Genomic DNA, 24,357 nt, shown 5'->3' on the forward strand with positions numbered 1-24,357 from the left:
CCACTGACAGCCAATCAGAATCCATCCCGCTTTAGCTCAAGCATTAAAAGTGCCAGCTTCTGATCTATTTGTTTACGTGTTTTTTTTTTCTTTCTTTAGTTTTTCACCTTTTTTCAAACTGTTTTTTTTTACTTTGTGTTAAAATAATGAAATAAATTAAAAATTAATTGAAAGTGTCACTAACAATAAAAAAGCCATTATTGTGCATTGTTGTTGATACTGTTATACTCTGTTTATATATATATATATATATATATATATATATATATATATATATATATATGAATCAGGCTGTTATCTTAAAGTATGCTTTGAAATGCATATCTTTGTTGTTATTCTTTATTATTATTATTATTATTATGTTTGCCACACTGTTAGAAAGTCTAAACACATTCAAAACCAATATAGAAATGCACTCAAGTTGTCATAAATGTGCATCCAGGATGACTCTGCTCAGCTTTCAGTAAACACCCTCAGCAAATTACCTGTAAGCAGATTTGAATGTTGAGAATTGGAAAATATCCACCAAACATGGAACTTTGACAGTTCTGAGAGTGTGGCATTCAAGAGTGGTGAAGACTTCCTGCAGTAATGAGGGGACAAACTGCTGGGGTGATTAACACCTATATGTGCGTCTCTATGGGTTTGGAGGAAGTGTCAGGGAAGCCTTGGCCTCTAAAGAAAGACGGACCCCGTTTCCCCCTCAATTCCTCTCAATGTTGTTTCTACACACCTTTGTGGGCTGGCTGGAGACAAAAGACAGATCAAAGAGGAGACTGATGTTTTGACAGAAGTGCACATACACACCTCTGGCCCCCTTTGAAGTGATGGAAGAAGGTAGAAGCCTAGTCAGTTTGTAGCTTCAGTCTGGTGGACATGTATCTCCCAGAGGAACGGCCTGTGCTGGACTTACCCTACCAGATGAATCATTTGGCTAATAACTATGGATACTATCCACAAGGTAGGAATTTCACGTTCCTTATATTAAAGAATGTCAAATTTCAGGTTTATTTTAAATATACATTTAAAAAAAGATTTTTCTGCTTGCTCAAACTGCTTATTTAAAATGAGTCGAAACAACACAACTCTTGAGTTTTTTGGCGAGAACATAATTGGTGTATGTTCATAACACTTTAACGTTAACTTGATCATTTTCATCATTTTGTGTTGTGACTACATGAATGAACTCTGTGGAATTGTGAAATTGCAATCCTAATATTGTTACTAATTCTAATATTCTCTATTCTTGTTTTCTAAAACAGTTCTAAAATTGTGTAGATATTGTAAATACTAATAATTTAAAATAAGCTGAAACACAATCTCTGTAAGACTCTGTATGTTTTATGATCAATTATCAAGTTAACTTATTTGATTAGCTCTGGGACAAAATAAGTGTAGAACTCAGCATTTATGAATACAAATTCATTACAGTGAATACTGTTATGAATGGAACATTAAAAATATTTTCAAATCATTCATTTGTAGTATTTTAACCTGTTAAATCACAGTTCTAGATAATGCTGCTGTTGTTTTTAATGGAGAATGTTGATGAAACTAAATATATATAAAGAATATAGAAAAGGTATAGAATTTTGAAATACAATGATGAATTTATTTCCTTAAGATCCCAAGTGTAACAGTTTTTTTAATTGTATGGATTAGATTGCCGGACTCAGTACAGCAGGATGAACAGTGCTGAAGCTGAGCTGACTTCACTGCCTGTTCATGTGTCACTGCAAGATCGAGAGCTGTGGGACAAATTCAGTAGTATCGGCACAGAGATGCTCATAACTAAATCTGGCAGGTATGCACATACGCCTGTGTCAAATGGCAAAATTGACTATAAATAGTGTACTTGTTTAGGTCACTTGTTCGTTTGCTTGTTAGTGATGTAACAAATGTACACTTCCTGGCCAAAACGCGATATTTTAGGAGTCTATTTTACGATTGGATCTTTTCAGCAGTAATTACTATGTTTCTGCAATGTTACACTTAAAAAAGAGGGTTTGTTTTGGTGATGCAACAGGAAAAAACAATGTTTGATTATAGTTTTGTAAATGTGTGAGTTTAGAAAATAGTTTGAATATCATTCATTCAATAATTTTCCTTCGGCTTAGTCCTTGTGTTCATCAGGGGTTGGTACAGCGGAGTAAACCGCCAACTTATCCAACATATTACACAGCGGATGCCCTTCCAGCTGCAACCCAGTACTAGGGAAGCACCCAGCCACACTCATTTACACATACACTATGGTCAATTTAGCTTATTCAATTCTGCTTAAATATCACATTTATGAAAATGTAAATGCTCAAATAGTGAAAAAAGGATTCATTTTTACACTTGAATTATAAATAAACCTTTGTGACATTGGTCCAGTGAAATATTAGTTTGCAAATATGTATTTATTTTCAAGCTGGAATAGTGTATTGATATATTTATGAATGTATAAAAAAGATGCTGTGAATCATTCATTTGCTGAATAGTTATGGGCTCATGGACTTCACAATCTCAATGCACATAATGGAGGATGCTGCAAATATGTGATGACTAATTGTTATGGTGTGTTTCCGGTGTGCTTTTATTTCAGACGGATGTTTCCCAGCTGCAAAGTAACAGTGACAGGACTAAATCCAAAAGTCAAGTATGTGGTGATAATGGACATGGTGCCGTTTGATAACCACAAGTACAAGGTACCTCCCCTCCACACACACACACACACACACACACACACACACACACACACACACGGGCATATTTCTGTTTAACAGAGAGCAGATTTTCTCAACACATTTCTAAACGTAATAATTAAAAACTAATTTATAATAACTGATTTATTTTATCTTTGCCATGATGACAGTTAATAATATTTGACTAGATGTTTTTTAAGACACTTCTTTACAGCTTAAAGTGACATTTAAAGGCTTAACTAGGTTAATTAGGTTAACTGGGCAGGTTAGGGTAATTAGGCAAGTTATTGTATAACGGTGGTTTGTTTTGTAGACTATCAAAAAAAAAAAAAAAAAGATAAAATAAAGGGCTAATAAATTTTGACCTTAAATAAAAAAAAATGCTTTTATTTAAGCCAAAAGAAATCAAATAAGACTTTCTCCAGAAGAAAAATATTATTAGACATAATGTGAAAATTTCCCTGGGAAATATTTAAATAAGCTCTGTTAAAATCTTAATCAGTATTGACAAAAACAAACTCGAGAAAACACTTTTAAAAGTAAGAGATGTTTTGCAAAGATGACCTTAAAATACTAGTCTGGGTTATCTAAAGCACATTTCAGTAAATATATTCAGAAAATAAGTGGTTGAAAAGTTATGATATATATTAATTAGCTTTTGCCATCATCAAATGTTATTGTTGCAAATATTGGCTGAAGCATTTATCACACAATACAGAATTATCACAGTATTGACATAAGCTGCAAAAAAGATGACTTCAACAATTATTATTAAAAAAAAACAGTGTATTGCTTTACTGTATATATGTTCAGTGTAAAAAAAGTCTTATTACATTGAAAAAGGATGATAAGGTACAATAGGTAACAATTTACAATAAAGTCACACTAGTAAATGAAATATTTATCATATAACAATATTATAGTTCATTTATTAATTGACAATCTTTGATTATTTTTGGTTAATGTATTTGTATAATTAATATATTTATATAATGTATTATTTAATGTATTTGTTTGTTTGAAAATCATTCATTCATTATATTCCTTTGGCTTAGTCCCTTTTTTCATCAGATGTTTTCACAGTGGAATGAACCGCCAACTTATCCAGCATATGTTTTGCACAGTGGATGCCCTTCCACCTGCAATCCAGTACTACAAAACAGCCATACACACCCATACATTACAGCCAATTTAGCTTATTCAACCTCATACAAACATGTGAAGAACATGTAAACTCCACACAGAAATGCCAGGACTCGAACCAGCAACCTTCTTGTTGTGAGACAACAGTGCTAACCACTCAGCCACCGTATCACCCTATAGCTATAGTTAATAAAAATACAACTAAATTGTATTCTTTTTTAACTCCATTTAATAATATGATTACAACTTTGATCTTATTGTTAGGCATTAACTAGGAACTTCACATCACACTGACTTTAGTCAAATTAGCTGATGTTAACAAATGAATCCTTACTGCAGAATTAATTAACAAAATGACAGTAAATAGTCACACATTTTCATTGACACTGGTCAAATTAGAATGTTTATGAAAATAAATAACCATTAGGTCTTCAAATATTCTATGATGAACATCACAGGCAACACAACAAACTAAAAATTGTCAACAACCTCTCTAAAAGTTAAAATGGTAAATAATTATTCACTATACTTGACATGTTCACGATGTTCGTTATTATGATATACTGGATTATTGATTATTGCCATATGTCTAAGATTTAGTCTTCATAAGATGTTCTTCCGTTGTTGCAGTGGAATAAGGATTGTTGGGAAGTGAATGGTTCATCTGATCCGCACCTGCCCAACCGCTTCTTCATCCATCCAGACTCTCCCGCCCCTGGACAGAAATGGATGCAGTATCCAATCTCCTTCCACAAACTCAAACTGACCAACAACACACTCAACTCCAACGGCCTGGTGAGATTTTACAAATGGGGAATATATGTATGCTAGTAAAAATCTGAAAACAATAACATTTGTTCATATTTTAAATAAAGCCAATTCTTTTAATCAAGGCTGCATTTATTTGATTTAAAATGCAGTAAAAACTGTTCATTTGTGGAATGTTGGTATACCAATTTAAATAGCTGTTATCTTATTCATTTCTGTGCTTCAAATGAGAATTTCCATCATCTTTACTGCAGTATTTAATGTCATGTGATCCTTTAATAGTCATCATAATATGATATACTGCTCTTTTTTGATCAATTATTAATGATGTAGAATCCCTAGAAATGATTCGCAAGGGCTGAAAATACTTTTTCTTGCTTTATTGTATTGTGAAAACTGTTACACATTTTATTTTTTGGATCCTTTTTTAAAAAAAAAAAGTTAATAATAATAGCTTTTATTTGCAACATTTCAATGTAAATTCATTATTGTAAATAAACATGAAATTTAAAACTACATCTAATGAGATAATAATAATAATATTGTAATAACATTTCACAATTTACCAGTTTTTACTTATCAAATACTGTAAATGCAGCAGAATTGGATTCTTTTGAAACAAGTCTTGCTCTTTCCAAACTTTTGACTTCGTTTTCATTTTTTAGTTGTTGTATACAGTTAAAATCAAAATTATTAAACCCCCTTTGAAATTTAGTTTCTTTTTTTTTTTTTTTAAATATTTCCCAAATTATGTTTAACAGAGCAAATAAATGTGCACAGTATGTCTGATAATAATTTTTCTTCTGGAGAAAGTCTTATTTTATTTAGGCTAGAATAAAAGCAGTTTTTATTTTTTTTAAAGAAAGCATTTAAGGTCAATATTATTAGCTCCTTTAAGCTATATTTTGTTTGACAGTCAACAGAACCAACAATTGCTATACAATAACTTGCCTAACCCTAACCTGCCTTGTTAACCTAATTAACCTCGTTAAGCCTTTAAATGTCACTTTAAACTTTATAGAAGTGTCTTGAAAAATATCTAGTCAAATATTATTTACTGTCATCATGGCAAAGATAAAATACATCAGTCATTAGAAATGAGTTATTAAGACTGTTATGTTTACAAATGTGTTGAAACAATCTTATATCAGTTAAACCTAAATTGGGGGGAAAATAAACAGGGTGGCTAATAATTCAGAGGGTTTAATAATTCTGACTTCAATTGTATATACTGCTGTGCTTTTCAACATATATACTTTATTTCTCTTCATTAGGTGGTTCTTCACTCAATGCACAAATACCAGCCCCGTCTACACATAGTCCAGTCTCCAGACCCCTGTACTCCTCACAACCCTGGTGCATACCTGCGCTTCACCTTTCCTGAAGCTGCTTTTATAGCCGTCACAGCTTACCAGAATCAGGAGGTGATGACACACATTTATCACATCTGATCAATATCAGTGATCTTCAAAACTCATGAAACCAAACATAAGAGCTGGCCTTCAAAGATGCTTTTCATCAGATCTCCACTGCCATCTGGTGGCTCAAATTAATAAGGAGAAAAAGTTAAAATAGTGTTTCAAATGAAGCACTGATAGACTAAAAAGTCAAGCGCTCAACTGGCTAGTGTATGAGCTTTAAAAGACTGTTTTATCATTATTAATCAGAGTTGAAAACATTATTAAAGATGCTTTCAGTTGAGACTATGAAGTGTTCGTTATACTTTAGATACCATAATTTTTTGGGTTAAATAAGTGCATTATGGGCATCATGGTGGCGCCGTGGGCAGCACGATTGCCTCACAAGAAAGTCGCTGGTTTAAGCCTTGGCTGGGTCAGTTGGCATTTCTGTGTGGAGTTTGCATGTTCTCCCGTGTTAGCGTGGGTTTCCTCGAGATGCTTTGAGACATGCGCTAATTGGGTAAGCTAAATTGTCGTAGTGTATGTGTGTGAATGAGAATACATGGATGTTTCCCAGTGATGGGTTGCAGCTGGAGGGGCAACATATGCTAGATAAGTTGGGGGTTCATTCTGCTGTGGTGACCTCAGATTATTAAAGGGACTAAGCTGAAAAAAACAAAGTGAATGAATGAATGAATAAATGCATCATTCTCCTACTTAGCATGCACTTTTGCTTTGGTAATTTTGGTGTGTGAATACTGTATATATTAAAAAATGGCCATACCTATGCACACTGGAAGACATCAAACACAATTATTAACCTTCCTATATAATTTGTAAAGTGATTTCTTTAACTTTGCCTGGAATTAAAACAGTTTTTACATCTTTTGAAATAATTTGTGCTACAATATTATTAGCCCCTAAGTAAATATATATTTTTGACTTTGACTTGCCTAATTAGCTGAACGTGTTTAGTTAACCTATTTAATCTAGTTAAGCCTTTGCACTTTAAGGTGAATACAAGCATCTTGCAAAATAACTAGTAAACATTCTGTACTGTCAAAAGATTCTGCACTGGCAAAGAGTAAAGAAATGTAAGAAAAAAACTTGTTTAAAATGTGTTTTTATTTTTCTGTTAAACAGCACTTGCATATTATATTTGAAAAATCATTCCAATTAACATTTTGTTGCCACAATATCTGCCAATGCTTTTTTGATGGTGCAAGAAGAGACAGTCAACTGACTGTAACTTTGCAAAAATGTCAACTTATTTTACTAATCCTAATCTAGCTGTCTACGAATACTGTACTGCGGGATAGTTGACATGAAGTTTAAGAGCTACTTATGGTCAAGAAAAAAAGAGACCATCAAAAGAAAAAGTTATTTAAAATGTTTAAAGAATGGGTCTATAAACCTATAATTGTGTGACATTTAAAAAAAATCTAAAAATATCGGCAGAATTCCTCCTGATTTCTCTTTTTCATGATGTTTTGATTTTGTATTTTGTGGATTTCTTGCAGCTGAAATTAAAGTGGTTTTAACCCTTTATTTCTCAACACAGATCACAAAACTCAAGATTGACAACAACCCTTTTGCCAAAGGCTTTCGTGACAATGGACTGAACAGGAAAAGGTGAGAGACCCTTCCCTTTTAAAACACAAAGACAAAGTGGTAAGGCTTCATAACTACACACTGTGAATCATCTATTAAGGATTAGCAAACAGTGTATTACTCTAGCATTACTCTACATTCATAGATGTTAGTAAGCAGTTTATAACTGCAGATACAAATGCTCTATTCTTGATTTCTAAGAACATTTAAAATGTGCTTAATAATTGTTTGTTCATAATTTGTTACTGATTAGTTTTTCTAATTCACTAATTTTCTAATTCACTAAATTAAGTGTTATTAAGTGCATTATTTACAAATCATTTGTATTTAAAAGTAGATGTTTTTTTAAGATCATTCAGAATCAGTAAGTAAATGATTAATAAACTATGGGAATCAACATTATTATATATTATTATTCAGGCATATACCAATGACTAATTGTTATTTAAACAACAATCATTTAACTATATATTATGATCTCGCATTTCAATGTTATTTAATAAAGTTTAAACTGCACAGTCATTTTATTTTAGATAAGACTGGAAAGATTTAGTTTTCATTTTATTCAGTTTCATTTGTGTATCTTCAAATGAATAGAAATGAATGAAGTCGTTTATGTTCTTTTTTTCTGTTAAGAATATAAGAGTCTTTAACTGTCATTTATTAGGGATTTATAAAGCATGAATAGTCCTCACTTTAGATTAGGCCACAAAACTGGATGAAGTTCAGTTAATAAAGCATTTATTAACAGAGAAATGACTATTAATATAAGTATATGCTATATTATCAATAGCGTAATTTTTCAATATTTTATCACTTTAAATAACATAACAAATGTAGACTGTTTATTGTTTTACGTAGTGTCTTTTTGTTCTGACCATTAAAATTATATCCATCCTGATATTTTTTATAACGCTAATATCATTTCTTCTCTTTAGGTTTAGAGACAAAGGGACCCAAGAGATGCAGGATACAGATAGACAGGTCAAGCTGGATTTGACTGCAAACGAGTGTGGTATAATTTCCAGTAATTATATATATATTATTATTTTTTGTTTTAGCTTTGCGTAACAGGTACAGGAGTTGCTTGTTATTATTTCTTGTGTAATGACTGGTTTCCAGCAGAGGGCAGTAGAGGGCATTTTTTAACCTTAGTCAAGAGAGTCACCTTGATCTTCCTGATTTTTAAGCACTTAATAATTTTTACTTGTTTGTTAAATTTAACAGATTCTTTGAAATAATTTCACATAGGATAAATCCATCCAATTTATTACTGCTGTCTGTACCTTTATTTGAAACTTTTTATTAGGTTTTCTGCATGGAATATCAATTACAACATTCATTTTATTATTATCCTTCCATGCTGGCAGGGGCGGACTGGGACTAAAAATCAGCCCTGGCACTGTAGCCACACCCAGCCCACATTACCAAACCGAAACAGCCCCATGCACGGACACGCATATATCCACTACTTATATTGGTGTACAGATGGTGAAATAATAGAAGCAGTACCATATATGTAATAGATATTTAAACATTTAATGCATGTGACTGGAACAAAAACAACACATTTATAACAAACTTATATATGCAATCATTTCATTCATTCATTATCTTCAGATGCCCTCCAAGCTGCAACTCAGTGTGAAACCCCTATACACACACATTCACATATATGCACTACGGACAATTAGGCCTAATTCCCCTAGAGCACATGTAAGGGAAACCAGGAGGAAACCCACATGCACATGCAAACTCCAAACAGAAACACCATCTCACCCAGCCGAGGCTCGAAATAGCGACCTTCTTGTGCCCCTGCGCTGCACCCTTTCGAGACTATTTTAGTTAAATTTATGCATTTGGCAGCATTTGATTTTAGAGACATTTTTTTTGCTTTCTGTGAGCTTTTCGGCACCGCCTTTCCTTTTTTATGGTCCATCTCTGACAATTAGCTTGTGTTGCACTTACTGTTTGTTTGACATTCTTCCCAGATTTTGACTATGTCCGCATAACCTCTATTTGGGTCGGCCCATCTCGAAACCAGTCGGTCATTGCCGATTGGGCCAATGCTTAACATTTATTATTATTATTACTACTATAATCATCATCACCATAATACATCTTGCAAGAGATAAAAGCTGCCTGATTGTAAAAACAATACATATAAAAAAATAAAAATAAAAAAACTGCTGGCCGGCCCACATTTTAAAAAATGGTCTGGCCCTTCTGTCATTTGCCAGAATTGTCAGATGGCCAGTCCGCCCCTGCATGCTGGTACTATAACTACTCAGAATAAACACTACCTTCCTTCAACAGCCTATAACTTCCCATTGAAAAACTAAAACATGATTGATAAGTAAAAAGACAAGATGAATAAGTATGTATTCATATATTATTGCTCAGTTTAAGAATCAACAGAGTTAGCCAGCAGATAATCTAAAAAGAGGCACTTGTCAAAGGTCTTTAAAGAACCAATAAGTGATAGTCTAATCTTATCCAATTTTAAGCAAGTTAACACTATCCATGCATCAACAGAGGGTGGAGAGATGTGTTTCCACTTTGTTGTTGATACCTTGACCAGTTTGAAACTTAAAGCAAAAGTTGCATGTGAATTAAAATGACCTCATCATTTACTCTCCTCGTGTGGTTTTTAACCTGCATGAGTTTCTTTCTTCTGTTGAACACAAATTTTCAAAATATTTCAAAATATTTTAAAGAATGCTGGTTGCTGGCACAAATTGAATGAGGAAATGTTATAGAAGTCAATAATGAGTAGCAGCTACCAGCATTTTTCTAAATATCTTCTTTTGTGCTCAACAGAAGAAAGAAACTCAAAGGTTTTAAACCTAAGTGAAGGTTGAGTAAATGATGAAGTTTTGGGTGAAATAACTCTTTAAGGTTGAATATGCTTTTCAGTGGCAGCACCTAATCTCTGGAACAAACTGTCATTTTGTAAATAAGACCAGCTTCCTCCAAGGTTTTCAAATCAAATACATAAGATGTTTTTTCTTAAAATGGCTTATGGTCTGGAGGTAAAGAGATAGTTCACCCAAAAATAAAAATGTACTCACTATTTACACACCCTTTCTTTCTTCTGCGGAACACAAAAGAACGTATCCTGAAGTAAGACACTTGTAACCACTGACTTGCAAATAGGAAAAACACATACTATGGGAGATAATGGTTACAGGTTTTCAGTTTTTTTAAAAATGTGTTCAAAAGAAGAAAGAGTCTCATAAAGGTTTGGATAACCTAGAGTTTTCAGATTTTTGTTGTCTGTTTCTATGTTTATTAACACTTTTGTTCAACACTTTCATTATTCAATGTGCTATATAAATCATTAAATAAACTAATTTGTGTCCATTTAATTTAATATTTCCACTTGTCTATTGTGGACTAGCAGCTGGAATGTCCCAGATGGTTGAGGATGTGGACGTGAGCGTGTCCAGCTCTGTTGACTGCAGGGATACCCAGAACTCTTCATCTGTCAGCCTCAACCCTTTCATATCAGCCTTCACAAACCCCAGCAGTGCTGGAGGGGCAGCAGCCCACCAAACCCACACCCTTCTCAGCCTCAGTAACAGACATTTCAGCAGGTCAGTCTGCCTCACACTGCACCATGCAGAAAAAACACACACACACTGTAATCACAAAAATATCTGGGCTGGATTTGTTGTGCTCTCCCAACTAATTTATTACATGCCTAGGTCTCAATATAGTTCAAAATATACAAAGATATTCTGCATCCAAACATATTTAATAAAGTAAGGGTTTAAAAACAAGTGCAAACATTTTCAAAATTTTACTTTCGAATAAGTGAACTTTTTTTAAACTAATTTCCAGATGAGCACGTAATATGATTGATTACGACTGGCCCCTTGTCTGTAATCAGTAACAATCCAATTGATGAGTTTCTTAAAAACATTAATTGACAACTAAGTTCGCAAGTTGAACATTCACATGCTTGCAATACCCCTCTAGAGCTGTAGTTAGAAACTTATGTCCCGTTTCCAGTGAGTGGTACGGTTTGGCAAGCTTTTTTGGCTGTTTCCACTGTCAAAAAGCATATTGAACGGTACCGTACCACTTTTTCGGTACCCTTTGCAAAGGGTACCAAAAGGCTGAGCTAGTCGTGCAGCTGAACGCTATTGGTTTACAGAAGTACGTCATTCGCTCATGCAACAAGCCAGAATGAAAACAAAGGAACCGCCATGTTTTAAATACACAGCTGAGAGATTACAGTGTAATTATACATGCATATAATAATGAGCCACGGTCGACCCAAGCTCAAACAAACCTTGTCGTCTTCCTGATGAACAACCACAAAGCCAAGAAGAGCAGATATTGACGTGCTTTTGAAACCCGATCCTGTAAAAAACTAAAAAATGCAAGAGTGAAGCACGAAAAAACAAAGCAGAAGCCGGAAATAAGGAGCAAATAAATTTTTCAACACACCTAAACAAACTGCCATGTTTTACAATTATTATCACCTTTTGGACTAATATGAACTTGGAATGACGGAATTATTTTTTTCGAAACCTAAACTATGAACAAACTGCCCTGTTTAACTATTATCATCACCTTTTGGACTGTTATGCACTCAGAATGACGGAATTACTTTCTAACTGAAGCTACATGTACTGCTGAAGATTAAAAATACAGATGAGAGGTTTGCACTGACTGTGGGATATATGTTTAGTGTTGTTTTTGCACCTAAATAAGCACTAAATGTATGCTGTGTGTAGATGTGTTCATATATGCTGCATTTATTTATTTGATCTAATTACAGGCTTTCCAGTAGGCCATTTCGCTCTGTCATTGATCTACAGCTTTAATCAAATCATGTTCATAGAAAAGTTAGTAATAAACATTTATACAGTATTCATGTGTAAAAAAGCATCTGTGTTTTGAGAGGTGCTTCTCATACGATATGTGAACAACCCGTACAGCTTTACTTTAGACATTTTCTCGAGTGAAAATGACGTTGACTGAAACTTTGTCGTGCACCACGCCCACCACTGTGTTCTATTTCCAGTTATCCTCCCTATGCCCTATTCGTTTAGAACATTCTGACATAAATAGGACATTCAATAAATGGACCAATTTCACCCTACTGCCTTATCTTCTGCCTTAATAATGGACCTAGGACTGGAGAAAAGATGATTAATCAGAAAATTCAGCTTGGTTATTTGAGAAACAAATGCCATTTTAAAATGCATTCAAATAGGAAACACTTAAAAACTTCAAACTTTTTTGCCAATTTGCCTTCTCCTGCACTTTTCAAGCATTTTATAATAGAAAGCAACAAAATATTGTCATTAAACAAGTTGTTGAACAACGATTCAACCCAGACCTTAGTAATACTAATAATATAGATATAATAATAATATTGTAATAATATAATAATATAGAGCAGTGTTTCTCCGGGAGGACCACCAGCACTGGATGTTTTGGATGTCTCCTTTGTCTGTCACACTCATTACAGGTCTTTCAGTCTCTGCTAATGAGCTGATGTTCTAAATCAGGTGTGTTTGGTTAAGAAGACATGAAAAATGTGCAGAGCTGGTGGTCCTCCAAGAATGTGGTTGAGAAACACTGCTATAGAGAATATACAATAACAACAACAACAATAATAATAATAATAATAATGTAATTTGTCAGACTGTGAGTAAAATTACAAGTAGAACATTTAAGTTAATTTACTTTACATTAATGTAGCATATTTTACAACACTTATCATTTCAAAAATATTTTAAAAACTCAGTCAAAAGTAACGGTCAAGGTAATGTCTACATGACAGACTGTAATCATAACTGCATACATACTGTAAATATGATGTACCTTGGGTGGTTTGACATTTTGTATATATATCAGAAATAGTAATAAAGCTTCTACATGGAGATGAAAAGCCTCTTTTGGATTCAAAACTTATATATTTGAGATGTTTCTTTCTTCTAGTAATTAAACCAATTAGACATGTATCACTATAGCACTGACTACACTGTAAAACATTAAAAATAAATAATTCACTACAGGTCAACAGGTATGTTTTTAAAGGGTGCTTTTCTGCTCATCTGTTAAAAAAAATAAAATATAATCAGTAATGATTTTATATACTATAATGAGGTAAAATAACAGGATTATGTGCGAGTAATCTTTTTAATATATCATTTATAATTTAATATTAAACTTACATAAATCATCACTCCAATCTTCAGTGTCTCACAATTCTTCAGAAATTATTCTGATTTGTGCTCAAGATTTCAAACAGTTAATTGTTTTAATGCCCTTCATATCTTGTGATGAAATTAATGTTTTTTTTTTTTTTTAAACAATGCAGAAATTTGACAATTGCCAAATTAGTGTAATAAATGACCAAACTACCCATAATACCTACCACGAGTATAACCGCATTCATCATCAGGAGGCGCTATAATTACTTTCATACGAGAACTTTGCTTTCACAATCCAAAATAAATAAAGTGATCCAACATGTGCATAGATAGCTATACGTCCGCTACATAAGCAAAGCAGCGGTTGAGTGCATGAAGTGTCCAACTGTCCACTTTTAGTGGTTGAATAAGTGCAGCATCCGGGTATTTAAAGTGCACTTGTTCTTTTTAGAGTTTTCAGTGAACGCACTACTTGCACTATTTATACTACAAAATGTTGTAGAACAGTGCATGAGTATGAGATTTAGGACACCTATTGTAGCTGTTTTTGTAGCCTGTGGCTTTAAATCCAAATGAGCTGCTTCTCCGTGCCCACTGCTCCGGCGTGCATGTCTGCTTTTCATTGTGCGTTACGTCAGATAAAGAGCCGTCAGTGACAGAGACGGGTGTGTATGAAATTGCATACTTCCACACTATATAGTTCGCTAAAAACACTATGCAAGCTGAGTTGTATGTCCAAATTCATAGAATTCGAAAAACAGTATGCGAGAAGTACCCGGATGACCTACTACTTCCGGAAAGATTCTGAAATACGCTTCAAATGCACGCTGTGCTATCCCATGATGCCCTGCCAGAGAATTTATGAATGGGAGTGAAGCGACGCAACTCACATCACATAGGTCACGTAATTATGACAAAATAGCAGATGTAGTTCTCTGAGTTAAATTCATACTGCTCGCACTCATACTGTATAGAACATACTTTTTTATACCGGCCGAGTAGTAGTAGGTGGTTTCGAACGCAGCTACAGACTCGGATAAAGTTTATTTATCACCCATTAGCATTTACTGACACCATGCGGCCGTAGTGATTACAGTGTAGTGGTTAAGAAATACAAAGCAATTTTACTGTCTTTATTACAAACACGCTTTTAAAACATTTTAAACGTATAAAAATAACCCAAATATTTTAATCCCAGTTTATTTGCAAAAGAATTGTTCTGTGGACTGCTTGTACATGTTATTATAGAAACATGGCGCCTGTTAATCAGTTCGGTGGGCAGGGAAAATTGCACTCCTACGTCACGTTGCGGTGGGCCTCAAATTCACTGGGATTTGAATCCTATTTTAACATCAGGATATTTTAAAAAAAGAGACTTGTTGGGTTTCTATTACTCCAATATGACAGTGGACACACTATACCTATACACAGGTCTGTCCAAACAGCTTACAAAAGTTGATTTTGAATCATAGGTGCATTTTAAAATACATTTTTTTAAATAAAGCACAGATTAATGACAGTAAAAATGCTTAAAATGTTATAAAAGTTGGTGTTTGATGATTTTGGTCTTTTATTTGTCAGATAAACCTTAACAGTAATATTTATAACCATTTCCCCAAAAATGGCAAATAAACATGTTTCTAGTTTCATTTTTAATGATAAAAACCGATCACGACAGAGCAGCAAACTGGCAAATTAGACAAACAGGCAAATTTTAAAATGTATTTAAAGAGACAAAATGCCATTTTAATAACAATCACTTTGTAATTTCCCCAAACCCCTTTAACCGTTAAAGCCATAGAGCTTTTATTTTATTTCTGGATTCAAAACATAAATGTGAACGATGACAAGTTTGGGTCCATAAAGAGAAGAAAATTATTCTTAGTAGATCTCTTTTAAAACATCTACTACATTCAAACTACAACAGCAACATCCTCCAAAATAAAGTTTCACTTTTCACTTCAGTCCCAGAGAATCCAACCTCAATAGTGTCTGTGCGGCTCTGCCGGTGTCCCAGCTGTCCACGGGACACACCAGCTTCAGCAGACTGAACCCTCAGGAGACCCATCACAACAGCAGACCCAAAATCCAGCTCCAGCCTCCCCATCCCTCACTCCAGTGTCATGACCTGGAGCTGCGCCTCCCTCTGCCTCCCAAACTGAGTCGCGTGCAACTGTCTGAGAGTGCACTGAGGAACCTGGAGATGAGCCCACTGTCCGACTGTGCCAATCCAAGACCCCTCACCAACATCCTCAACCGCTCCTGTTTCAGAGCCTCCACACCCTCAGGGAAGCTCCTCCCAAATCCCCCTCAGCCCGAGCAGTTCCTCCGCGGGTCAGAACGAGAGATTTATCCAGCGGTTCAGGAATACACTGATCAGCAGTTCACGCTAAACAGCCAGACTGAACACAGACCACATATGAGGCCACTAACTGAGTACTGATGTGACCAGCAGGCTACGAAATGATGCTTTTTTTTAATTCAGAGGATCAAATTCTTTCAATTGTGCATCACGTGACTCATTTGAACCAGAAGCTGGAACATTGCAAGTTTGCAAACCAGACTGAAATGAAACATTCCCTAACTCAAGAATGTAAATATTTATTTCAGCAGCAAAAAGTATGTTGTTGGCTATTAATGTCCATATTTTTGCTCAGTCTGTTACTCTGTGTCTTCTAAGTGGGATATATTGCCCCCCTGAAGGGCACTTTGCAGGTGATTAGTGTTGCACACTGCATTCCATTCGGAAGTGCTCATCCATATAATCCCTTTGAATCGGTCACTCTGGAGGGAGGGTGAAGTGTTTTGGGGCATAAGAAAGAGCCAGCAATGGAAAGCAGTGACTGTCTATTTTTCAAAATTTGCATGAACCGGAAGTTGCTGAGATTTTCAGTATGTTGATGTACTTCCAACTCAAATGGAAAATAGAGTGAGGAAGGGGCTTTTGTGTGGGGGGCGTGGTTAAGAATATAAGGGTGTACTCACACTATGCTATCCAAACCTTGCCCAGGCCCGTTTCCCGGATCGTTTGAGAAGTGTGAGTGCTCTGAATCGGGCTCAGGCACGGTTCACTTGGCCGGCCCTGGCCCGGTTAGAAGAGGTGTGCCAGAGCGCAGTTCACATGTGCTTTGGCGTGGTAAGCTTGTGTGTGAATGCAAAACGCGCCTGAGCCCAAAACTGAAAGTGAGACATGACTTTTAAGGGACTGTTTGATATGGATTTATTAAGTATAGTATTATTAAGTATAGTCAGCGGCTGTTGGCGGCGCCCAGCCATGACTCAGGACGCAGTTCATATTTCAGCCGCGCCACAGAGCGCCATTTGATTAGTTTCATGTTAAATATCATGCGAATGTGCACGTCTGGTGTGTGATACTTTAAATTGTCATGTTCGTGCCGTGTCGGGCGCCGAGCCACGCTTCTGGTGTGCAACCTGCTTAAGTGTCAGACTGACATCAACAGAGAAAGCCCGCAACTCAACCGCAAAAATACCAAAACTATTTTTTTCAGTAAATGAACTTGCACTGATCTAATTGTTCACATAAAAATAAAGACTGTACATTTTAAAGTCAACAAGAAACCAAAACGAAGTATTGCTTTCTGTAATCAGTGTTTGTTTTCATTTTAAATGGTTCCTTTGGGGTTTTTCTCTGTAATCTTTAATCATACTGAAATAATAATCCTTTTCTGTTAATGTCACTTATAGGCTGAGTGGGATTATTGGTTGGTTCCTCACTCTCACAGTGCTCAGGGTTTTGACATTGTTGCCTTTTGTTAAATGAATCTGTGTTTTTGTGAGATGTAGTAAACTATTGTGTTGTAAAACCATTTTTTAAGTGTGCGCCGCTTACTCTTCATCATTACTTAGTGGGAAAAATACCTTTACAGAATGAAAGAGGAAAATTCCGGGAAAAACAGGAGGGTTGACAGGTTTGCATGGTGGCAATATTGTTCATGGTTTCTGCTACATTCATTCTGCCATGGCGGGGCACAACACTAAAATTCATCCCACCACGGCTACATTACAGCTTCTCAATCACAACATTCCGTCATTGTTTTTTTAATAGCGAGTAATAATCACACCAAAACGCATTGAAGGGTAAGTGAATTATAACAGTGCAACTCTAATCGTAGTAGTGCTGTGCATTATTTGTTTAACCCTTTAAGGTGATGCGCTGATAGACTGACGGACAGGTGCGTAATGCGTGGGGCCAGCAAACATGGCGTAGCTTTCAGTTTTGTTGAACACAGTTCACAGCATAATTATTATTATTATTATTTCTCCATTTGTCATTGAAATAACGCCATAGGTAGTTGGTAGATTTGTGTAAAAGACCTGCTGCCACAGCTGGAAAAAATCCTAGAGGAAACACTGTTGTTTACCATGCTACTTTAAATATTTGGTCTGAAATAGCATATAAGTATGGCTTAGTAATAAGTGTATGTCCAGCACATCGCTGGCCAACCACTAAGCATACAGTAGTCACTTTAGGAAAAACTGCGTGACTGAGACCAGCAAACCTTGCATGCATGAAATATTGCACATTATGACAAGTTTTGCTAACTATAACTGAAAACGTGCTAGATATAATGCAGTTTTTCATTTAGAACTGTAGTACTAGATAGTTTAAACTGACAAAGTTAATTGTATAGTGGGTCTGTGTCATCTTTAAGATGCGTGTTCATGATATAAGGAGGAATGACTGTGGACGGCATGGGAGTGATTGAAATTAAAGAAATCTGTGTTACAAGTTAAACAAAAATTCTAATAATGAATTATATTTTAAATTTAAATAGTATTTGTTTTGCGTTTACATAAATTTTACATTCCAATAGCCCAAAATTACAAGTTTTAGTCTTTTAAATGCGAATAATCTTTTTAAAAAGTGCAATTAATTAGTTAATTTTTATTAATCGATTGACAGCACTAATATATATATATATATATATATATATATATATATATATATGAATGAGATATTAGTGTTAATGATTAAACCTGATATGCCTGTTAACAATTTATAGATCCAATTTTACATCCTGATTTGATATTACAAACTGTTAGGCCCAATCCCGATACTATTTTTGTACCTCTACCTCTACTTCGAGTGTCATCATTGAGTATCAGAATGTTGTGGGACTGCTATACAGGAGTTATTATTAGGGATTATAGATAGCAAAATTAAGTGGTTTTTATTTTTGCATTTTTTTTAAAAGCTTGACGGTAAAATGCGAGCGCAAGTGAAGTGCAATAAATGGATCTCCTGACTTCTGGTTTCAGCTATGCTGACGTTGTGGCTGGTGTATTCGGGGAAATTTTTTTACCCCCAATAGCCGCATTTCCACTATCGGGCCAGTGCGAGCCAGGGCTTTTATCGGGCCAGGCCGGGCCAATCGCCCGGGAGGTTGAGCAGTGAGGCCGAAATCATGTCGCGTTTCCACTGTTGGGCTAGTAGCTCGCAGCGCGTCACGCAAACCCCACCCCCAGAACATCCCCCGAATCGAACGTCACTCAATCCGCCCACTTCAGCGGAAATCAGGCAGATAAAGCACACCACATCATCACGAAACTATTAAAATTAGGACAACCAAAACAAACAAATGACACGTTACTGTACAGCTGTACAATGTATATCTATACGCACATACCTGTGTGTTCTCATTCATCATATTCATTTACTTTGTTGGCATCGAAATCCAGTGGTGTTGCCAGTAACGGAGGGACCCAGCGCAGGGAGCGCACACATCCATAATATTAAAAAAAAAACATAGATATAAAATTCTTCGATATAAAATGTATTTTATGACATCCTCAGTTAGACAGACGCTGTCCAACATTCATCCAAATTCTCCGGAGAGAACTGAAACATTAACTTTCCCTATAGGCTTTATGACACTTTAAAGATGTTGCTTATTATATCTTAAGTAAAGGAAAGTGCTAGGTGTTTTAGCACATAAGAGCAGCACGTAATAAAATATAGCCTATATTTCGTTGGGGTCAGCAGCTATGCACTAAAAAAGCTCTTTATGTATTTAAAATTTCCTTTTTTAATTTTACCACGTCATATAAAAACATACACACTTGTTTGAGGACACAGAACACATTTTGAACTTGCAGTTTTCCCCGGTGCGTCAAAAAAGTGCTGCGCAGCTGCAGACAGAAAAAAAGGTCGCCTAGTTTCTGCTTTCACTCACCCCGAAAATGTTTGCATGATTTGATTAATATCGCCGTATCCAAATACTTTATATATAATATTTAAAACATTCTCCAGTGTTTATTGTTTTTAGAAAATATCTAAAATCTTTTTTTTCAGAGTGGCTTTTAAAAAATAAAAGTTTAATATGGCTTTAAAACAGTTTGATATAGTACCTAATTGTTATAGCTAGCGTTTGTTAGTTTTATATTGGTTTATTTATTTAATGTGATTTTATTATATCTGATATTTGTAATTCTTTAAATTATTTCAATATAGCTTAGGCTATTTTATCTAGATATGAAACTATTGTTTTGAGACTACAAAAGTGGACACGAAATTTGTAAAGTTTTATATCTTTCTGTTGTATTCATATTTTGTATTATCTCCAAAACAAATAAAAACAATAAAAAATAAAAGAAAAAAGCCGCTGACGGCATCAACTGAGCTATGATGAAGGGAACGCTCTTTTCCTCGGTCTCACACACACATACAGGCATCTAAACGCGCACAAACACACCTTTTAAACTTGACAAAAACTCTCGAAAACCTTTACTGTCTATTGTGTCTTAAATAGGGTGTAAAGATTTTTATGCATAATTGAAACATCAAGGAGGATGCAGCAAAGAATAGTCACTTATAATTTAAAACTACTGTTTTATTTTATGCAACAGCCTTACATTTAAAAGAGAAACATAAGGGCGATCATATGCAAAAAGACCCCAGCCATTAATTTGTTCCAGATGTTTTCTTTCTCTTATTTATTTATTTGTTTATGTGTTTGGCGCATGTACTGGTGTGCGATCGGAAAACTGCCCCCGCCTCTCCTTTCACTCTGCCCCGAATCCCTGGCTGGCCCTCTTTGGCCCAAGGTATTCGTCGGGCCGAAAAAGGCCGGCCGCTGGCCCCAAAAAAGCCCCGATTTGGCCCAATTAGGCCCCGGAAGTGACAGTGGAAACGCGACTGGCCTTGGCTCGCTCGCTTTAGGCGCGATAGTGAAAACGCGGCTATTGATTTCGAGTTTGGCCCTGAAAAATCTCAAGGGGTCTCTAGCCCTTCCTCCTAGCCCAACGCCTTCAAGCAAAAGAGAATTGGGACAACCCTTCCCCTTCATGTGAACGTGCAAAATGAGGAGTAAGGGGAAAAGCTAAGGAGTAGAATTAGGATTGGGCCTTAATGTTTTCTTAAAATGACTTTTTGGACAGCAAACAAACAAACAAACACTCTCGTTGGCATCTTATTGGAAAAGTGTTTGAAACTGACTTCAACAGAACTGATTTGATTTTAAATCTGGCAAATATCTTATAAACAACGACTGCCTTACTTTCTTGTACCATTTATCTGTCTAATTCCCCATTCTAACTCCTTAAACAAAGTAGGAAAAAGGGTGCATGTGTAATGTCAGTCTGATTTGTAGATTTGAAGAGTTCCACAGACCTTTGGCAGAGCCTCCAGGGCATTTGTGGTTTTTGCTGCCTCCCCGTACTGCTGATAGTCCTCAGGTTTGAGCCTCATCTTCTCTGCTTTAGCTTTACCCACAGCCTCAATGGAACCGGCCTCTGCTTCTCCAATGCATTTCCGTTTCTCTGCTTCAGCCAGCGCTGTCAACACTTTCTTTATCCTGACAGAAAAGAGCAGAGGACAGAATCAATTCCCCAGGCATCAGTTCTTTTCTTTTCTCTCTGGCGTCATACATTTATACGAATGTGAATTCTCTGACGAAAGACACACACTCTTGTTTACAACATGTGTTGTTTACACCTGTCCATTTTCTCCACCACTTTTCTAATCTTATTGACAGGAGGGTCTATGAATGAGCTTATGTATTATGGCTGAGCGAAATTTCAGGTTTTTCAGTCAATTGTGTTTTTTTTAAAGAGGCTCATTTAATGTTTTTAAATCTTGTGAATTCATCTTTTGCCATAGAAAGATCGAGGGAATTCAGTGTCAAAATGCCCATCCTAACATGGGTACAGACTACACAGCTAGCTTAAACATTCTAAGACTTGAATTCAACACAATGAAAGACTGTTTCCATAATCAGGAGCAGATTCTTATTGAAAGTCTCTTCATACCCTGATCCTTTTGCTAAAATTCACCCAAAATGAAAGGTCTGTCATCATTTATTCACATTTGAGTTTTATTATTAATATTTATTATTTTGATAGCGATATTTTGGGTGAACTACATACAACACCTCAGTGAAATGTCGAAATGTTTAGCAAAAGTAACCCAATCACCAGAATTCTTCATCACTAATCAATCTAGCACTCTCGTCAGTCAGTATAGCCTTCAGTGTGCATTACTCAAACCTATGCTTTCCTTGCCTTGCTGGAATACATCCCGATTTCACGATTCCCTCCAGGTCTCCTACATTTCCTTACTGGTCTTTATCTTCCTTCTCTAGGTTTCACCAGCTCCTGGCTAACACCACCATCGTCCTCATCTGTGCTCAGAGTTTGCTTCCCAGACTAATTGATCTTTTAAAAAATAAAATAAAATCAGTTGATCAGACTTTCCCTCAAAGATTGCTATAATTGCTGTACTCACCTGTCACTTTTGTTATCACAACCCTGACAATAAACACCTATTTGGGATTAATATATTCTGCATTTTGTCTGCTTATGATACACTTTTTCATAAAATATGGTCTGAACATTATAATGTATTATTCGCACAGTTATGAAAATATTAATTATCATTTCTTAGACAGGGGTTCATTCTGCTGTGATGACCCCAGTTAAACAAGAGACTAAGCCGAAGCAAAATGAATGAATTTCTTAGACAAATTTCTTACTTCTTACTCTTTAAAGAATATTATATTTTTCAAGATACTAGTATTCAGCTTAAAGGTCAATTTAAAGACTTTAGTAGGTTCATTAGGTTAACTAGGCAATTTAGTGCAACCAGGCATTTCATTGTATAAAAAAGATTTGTTCTGTAGCCAATTGACAAAAAATATATTGCTTAAGGGGGCTAATAATATTGAAATGTTGAAAAAATAAAAATAAAAACGGTTCCTATTCTAGCCAAAATAAAACAAATAAGACTGTGAAATAATACTGTAAAATATTCCTTGCTCTGTTAAACAATATTTGGGAAATATTTGAAAAAGAAAAAATCATTTACAGGTGGATTAATAATTTAGACTTTACCTAAATATCTAATAGCAATATTTTTATCAATTAAAGACAAAATCATTTAAATTATTTGAAGTCGTTCTTGGACACACATATAAATATTTAATATGCCCGTATATAACAACATAACATAAATTACAGCTAATAAATTTAACACACGTACATACACTCACCGGCAACATTATTAGGTACACCTTACTAGTACTGTCAGGGTTCTGCCACTCTGGTCTTGTAAATTCTTGTCTTGGTGGCAGAGCTTGGACACTTGGACTGTTTCTGTCATTGTGTGTCTCTGTGTGATGCGGCTGCGTGGGCTCTGCGTGCCTCAGACGCGCGCGCTCTTGTACTCGTGTTTGTGTTTTCGTCTGTCTGCAGCGAGGTGTTTCATTCCCAGTGTCTCAGTCTAGTTGGTTTCAGTTTTGGTCGGTGCTGGGATGAAACATGCACGCTGCGTGTGTGAGTGCACGGTGAGTGTTTTCATTCATCGTGTACTCGTGTCTTTCGTTCAGTCTTCTGTTGGCCATGTGTTTAGCACGTGGTGCGTGTTTTCAGGAACCACGTGCTTGTGGTGTTATGAACACACGGTTAATGAGGTATCTCATTGGCTGCGTGTTCTAGTCCTGTTTTATGTGAGCACATGGCTTGTGTTGTCTCTTTGTGTCATGCGCTCTCCCGCCTATTGTCTAGTCCCACCCTCCTTCTTAACTCATTATTAGTTAATTATGTTCATCTGTTTGTGTGTTAATTTCCTACAGTTTATAAACCCCTCATGTTTGCTGTCCTGTGCCAGTTCGTCATTACATGTCGCTGTTTAAAGTCCTGTCGAGTTTCCAGTCCTGATCCTTGCCAGCCTGCCCAGTCCAGTTTTTTTGTGTATGTATTTGTTTTGTTAATGTTTTCCCCCTCGGGGTAGTTTATTTTGCATTCTATTTTATGTTTATTATTTAATAAATTCCCCATTTTCCTGCACTTGAGTCCTCTCTCCTTTTTCCCCATTTCCTATCCACAACCCTGACAAGTACTGGGTTGGACCCCCTTTTGGCTTCAGAACTGCCTTAATCCTTCTTGGCATAGTTTCAACAAGATACTGGAAATATTCCTCAGAGATTTTGGTCTATATTGACATGATAGCATCACACAGTTGCTGCAGATTTTTCAGCTGCACATCTATGATGAGAATCTCTTGTTTCACCACATCGTAAGGGCACTTTATTGGATTGGGATCTGGTAACTGTGGAGGCC

The 24,357-nt window shown here is 35.6% G+C and overlaps 2 protein-coding genes across 13 annotated transcripts in view; one reads left to right on the forward strand and one right to left on the reverse strand.

The window, feature by feature from the left end:
* The window catches only part of LOC137495624 (flotillin-2a-like), a 204,384-nt gene that overhangs the window by 176,112 nt on the left and 3,915 nt on the right, over nt 1-24,357 (reverse strand). Inside the window, exons 3-6 of one of the 7 annotated variants that reach the window (XR_012406270.1) lie at nt 22,303-22,455; nt 21,413-21,596; nt 11,907-11,987; nt 4,051-4,545 (exon numbers count right to left, since the gene is read on the reverse strand). Coding sequence is in view for 4 of the 7 variants with exons in the window: in XM_073951353.1 (XP_073807454.1) it covers nt 4,522-4,545; nt 11,907-11,987; nt 21,413-21,596 (289 nt within the window). In the remaining 3 variants the exon portion in view is untranslated. Of the gene's footprint in view, nt 1-4,050; nt 4,546-11,906; nt 11,988-15,330; nt 16,185-21,412; nt 21,597-22,302; nt 22,456-24,357 lie in introns of those variants that run through there. The other 6 variants (XM_073951353.1, XR_012406271.1, XR_011015569.2 and 3 more) reach the window with 6 other exon arrangements.
* tbx16l (T-box transcription factor 16, like) lies at nt 852-22,577 on the forward strand. 6 transcript variants are annotated; one of them, XM_017356037.3, is made up of 9 exons: nt 852-961; nt 1,663-1,804; nt 2,588-2,690; nt 4,461-4,625; nt 5,873-6,022; nt 7,560-7,630; nt 8,548-8,636; nt 11,010-11,205; nt 22,383-22,577. In XM_017356037.3, the coding sequence occupies exons 1-9, from the start codon at nt 877-879 to the stop codon at nt 22,510-22,512; spliced, it is 1,131 nt and encodes a 376-aa protein (XP_017211526.1). In that variant the 5' UTR covers nt 852-876; the 3' UTR covers nt 22,513-22,577. The 6 variants fall into 6 exon arrangements, with proteins under 6 accessions (XP_017211526.1, XP_073805873.1, XP_073805874.1 ...); XM_073949772.1 differs by having other exon boundaries at nt 8,548-8,624; XM_073949773.1 differs by having other exon boundaries at nt 8,548-8,624; nt 11,013-11,205.

The sequence above is a fragment of the Danio rerio genome, chromosome 5 (genome assembly GCF_049306965.1).
Source record: "Danio rerio strain Tuebingen ecotype United States chromosome 5, GRCz12tu, whole genome shotgun sequence".
NCBI classification, from domain to species: domain Eukaryota; kingdom Metazoa; phylum Chordata; class Actinopteri; order Cypriniformes; family Danionidae; genus Danio; species Danio rerio.

Coding starts and splice junctions, on each gene's coding strand:
- tbx16l (XM_017356035.3), top strand. CDS start 877: ATGTATCTCCCAGAGGAACGGCCTGTGCTGGACTTACCCTACCAGATG. Junction 4,626..5,872: donor CACTCAACTCCAACGGCCTG/GTGAGATTTTAC, acceptor TCTCTTCATTAG/GTGGTTCTTCACTCAATGCA. Junction 11,206..15,747: donor AGTAACAGACATTTCAGCAG/GTCAGTCTGCCT, acceptor TTTTCACTTCAG/TCCCAGAGAATCCAACCTCA.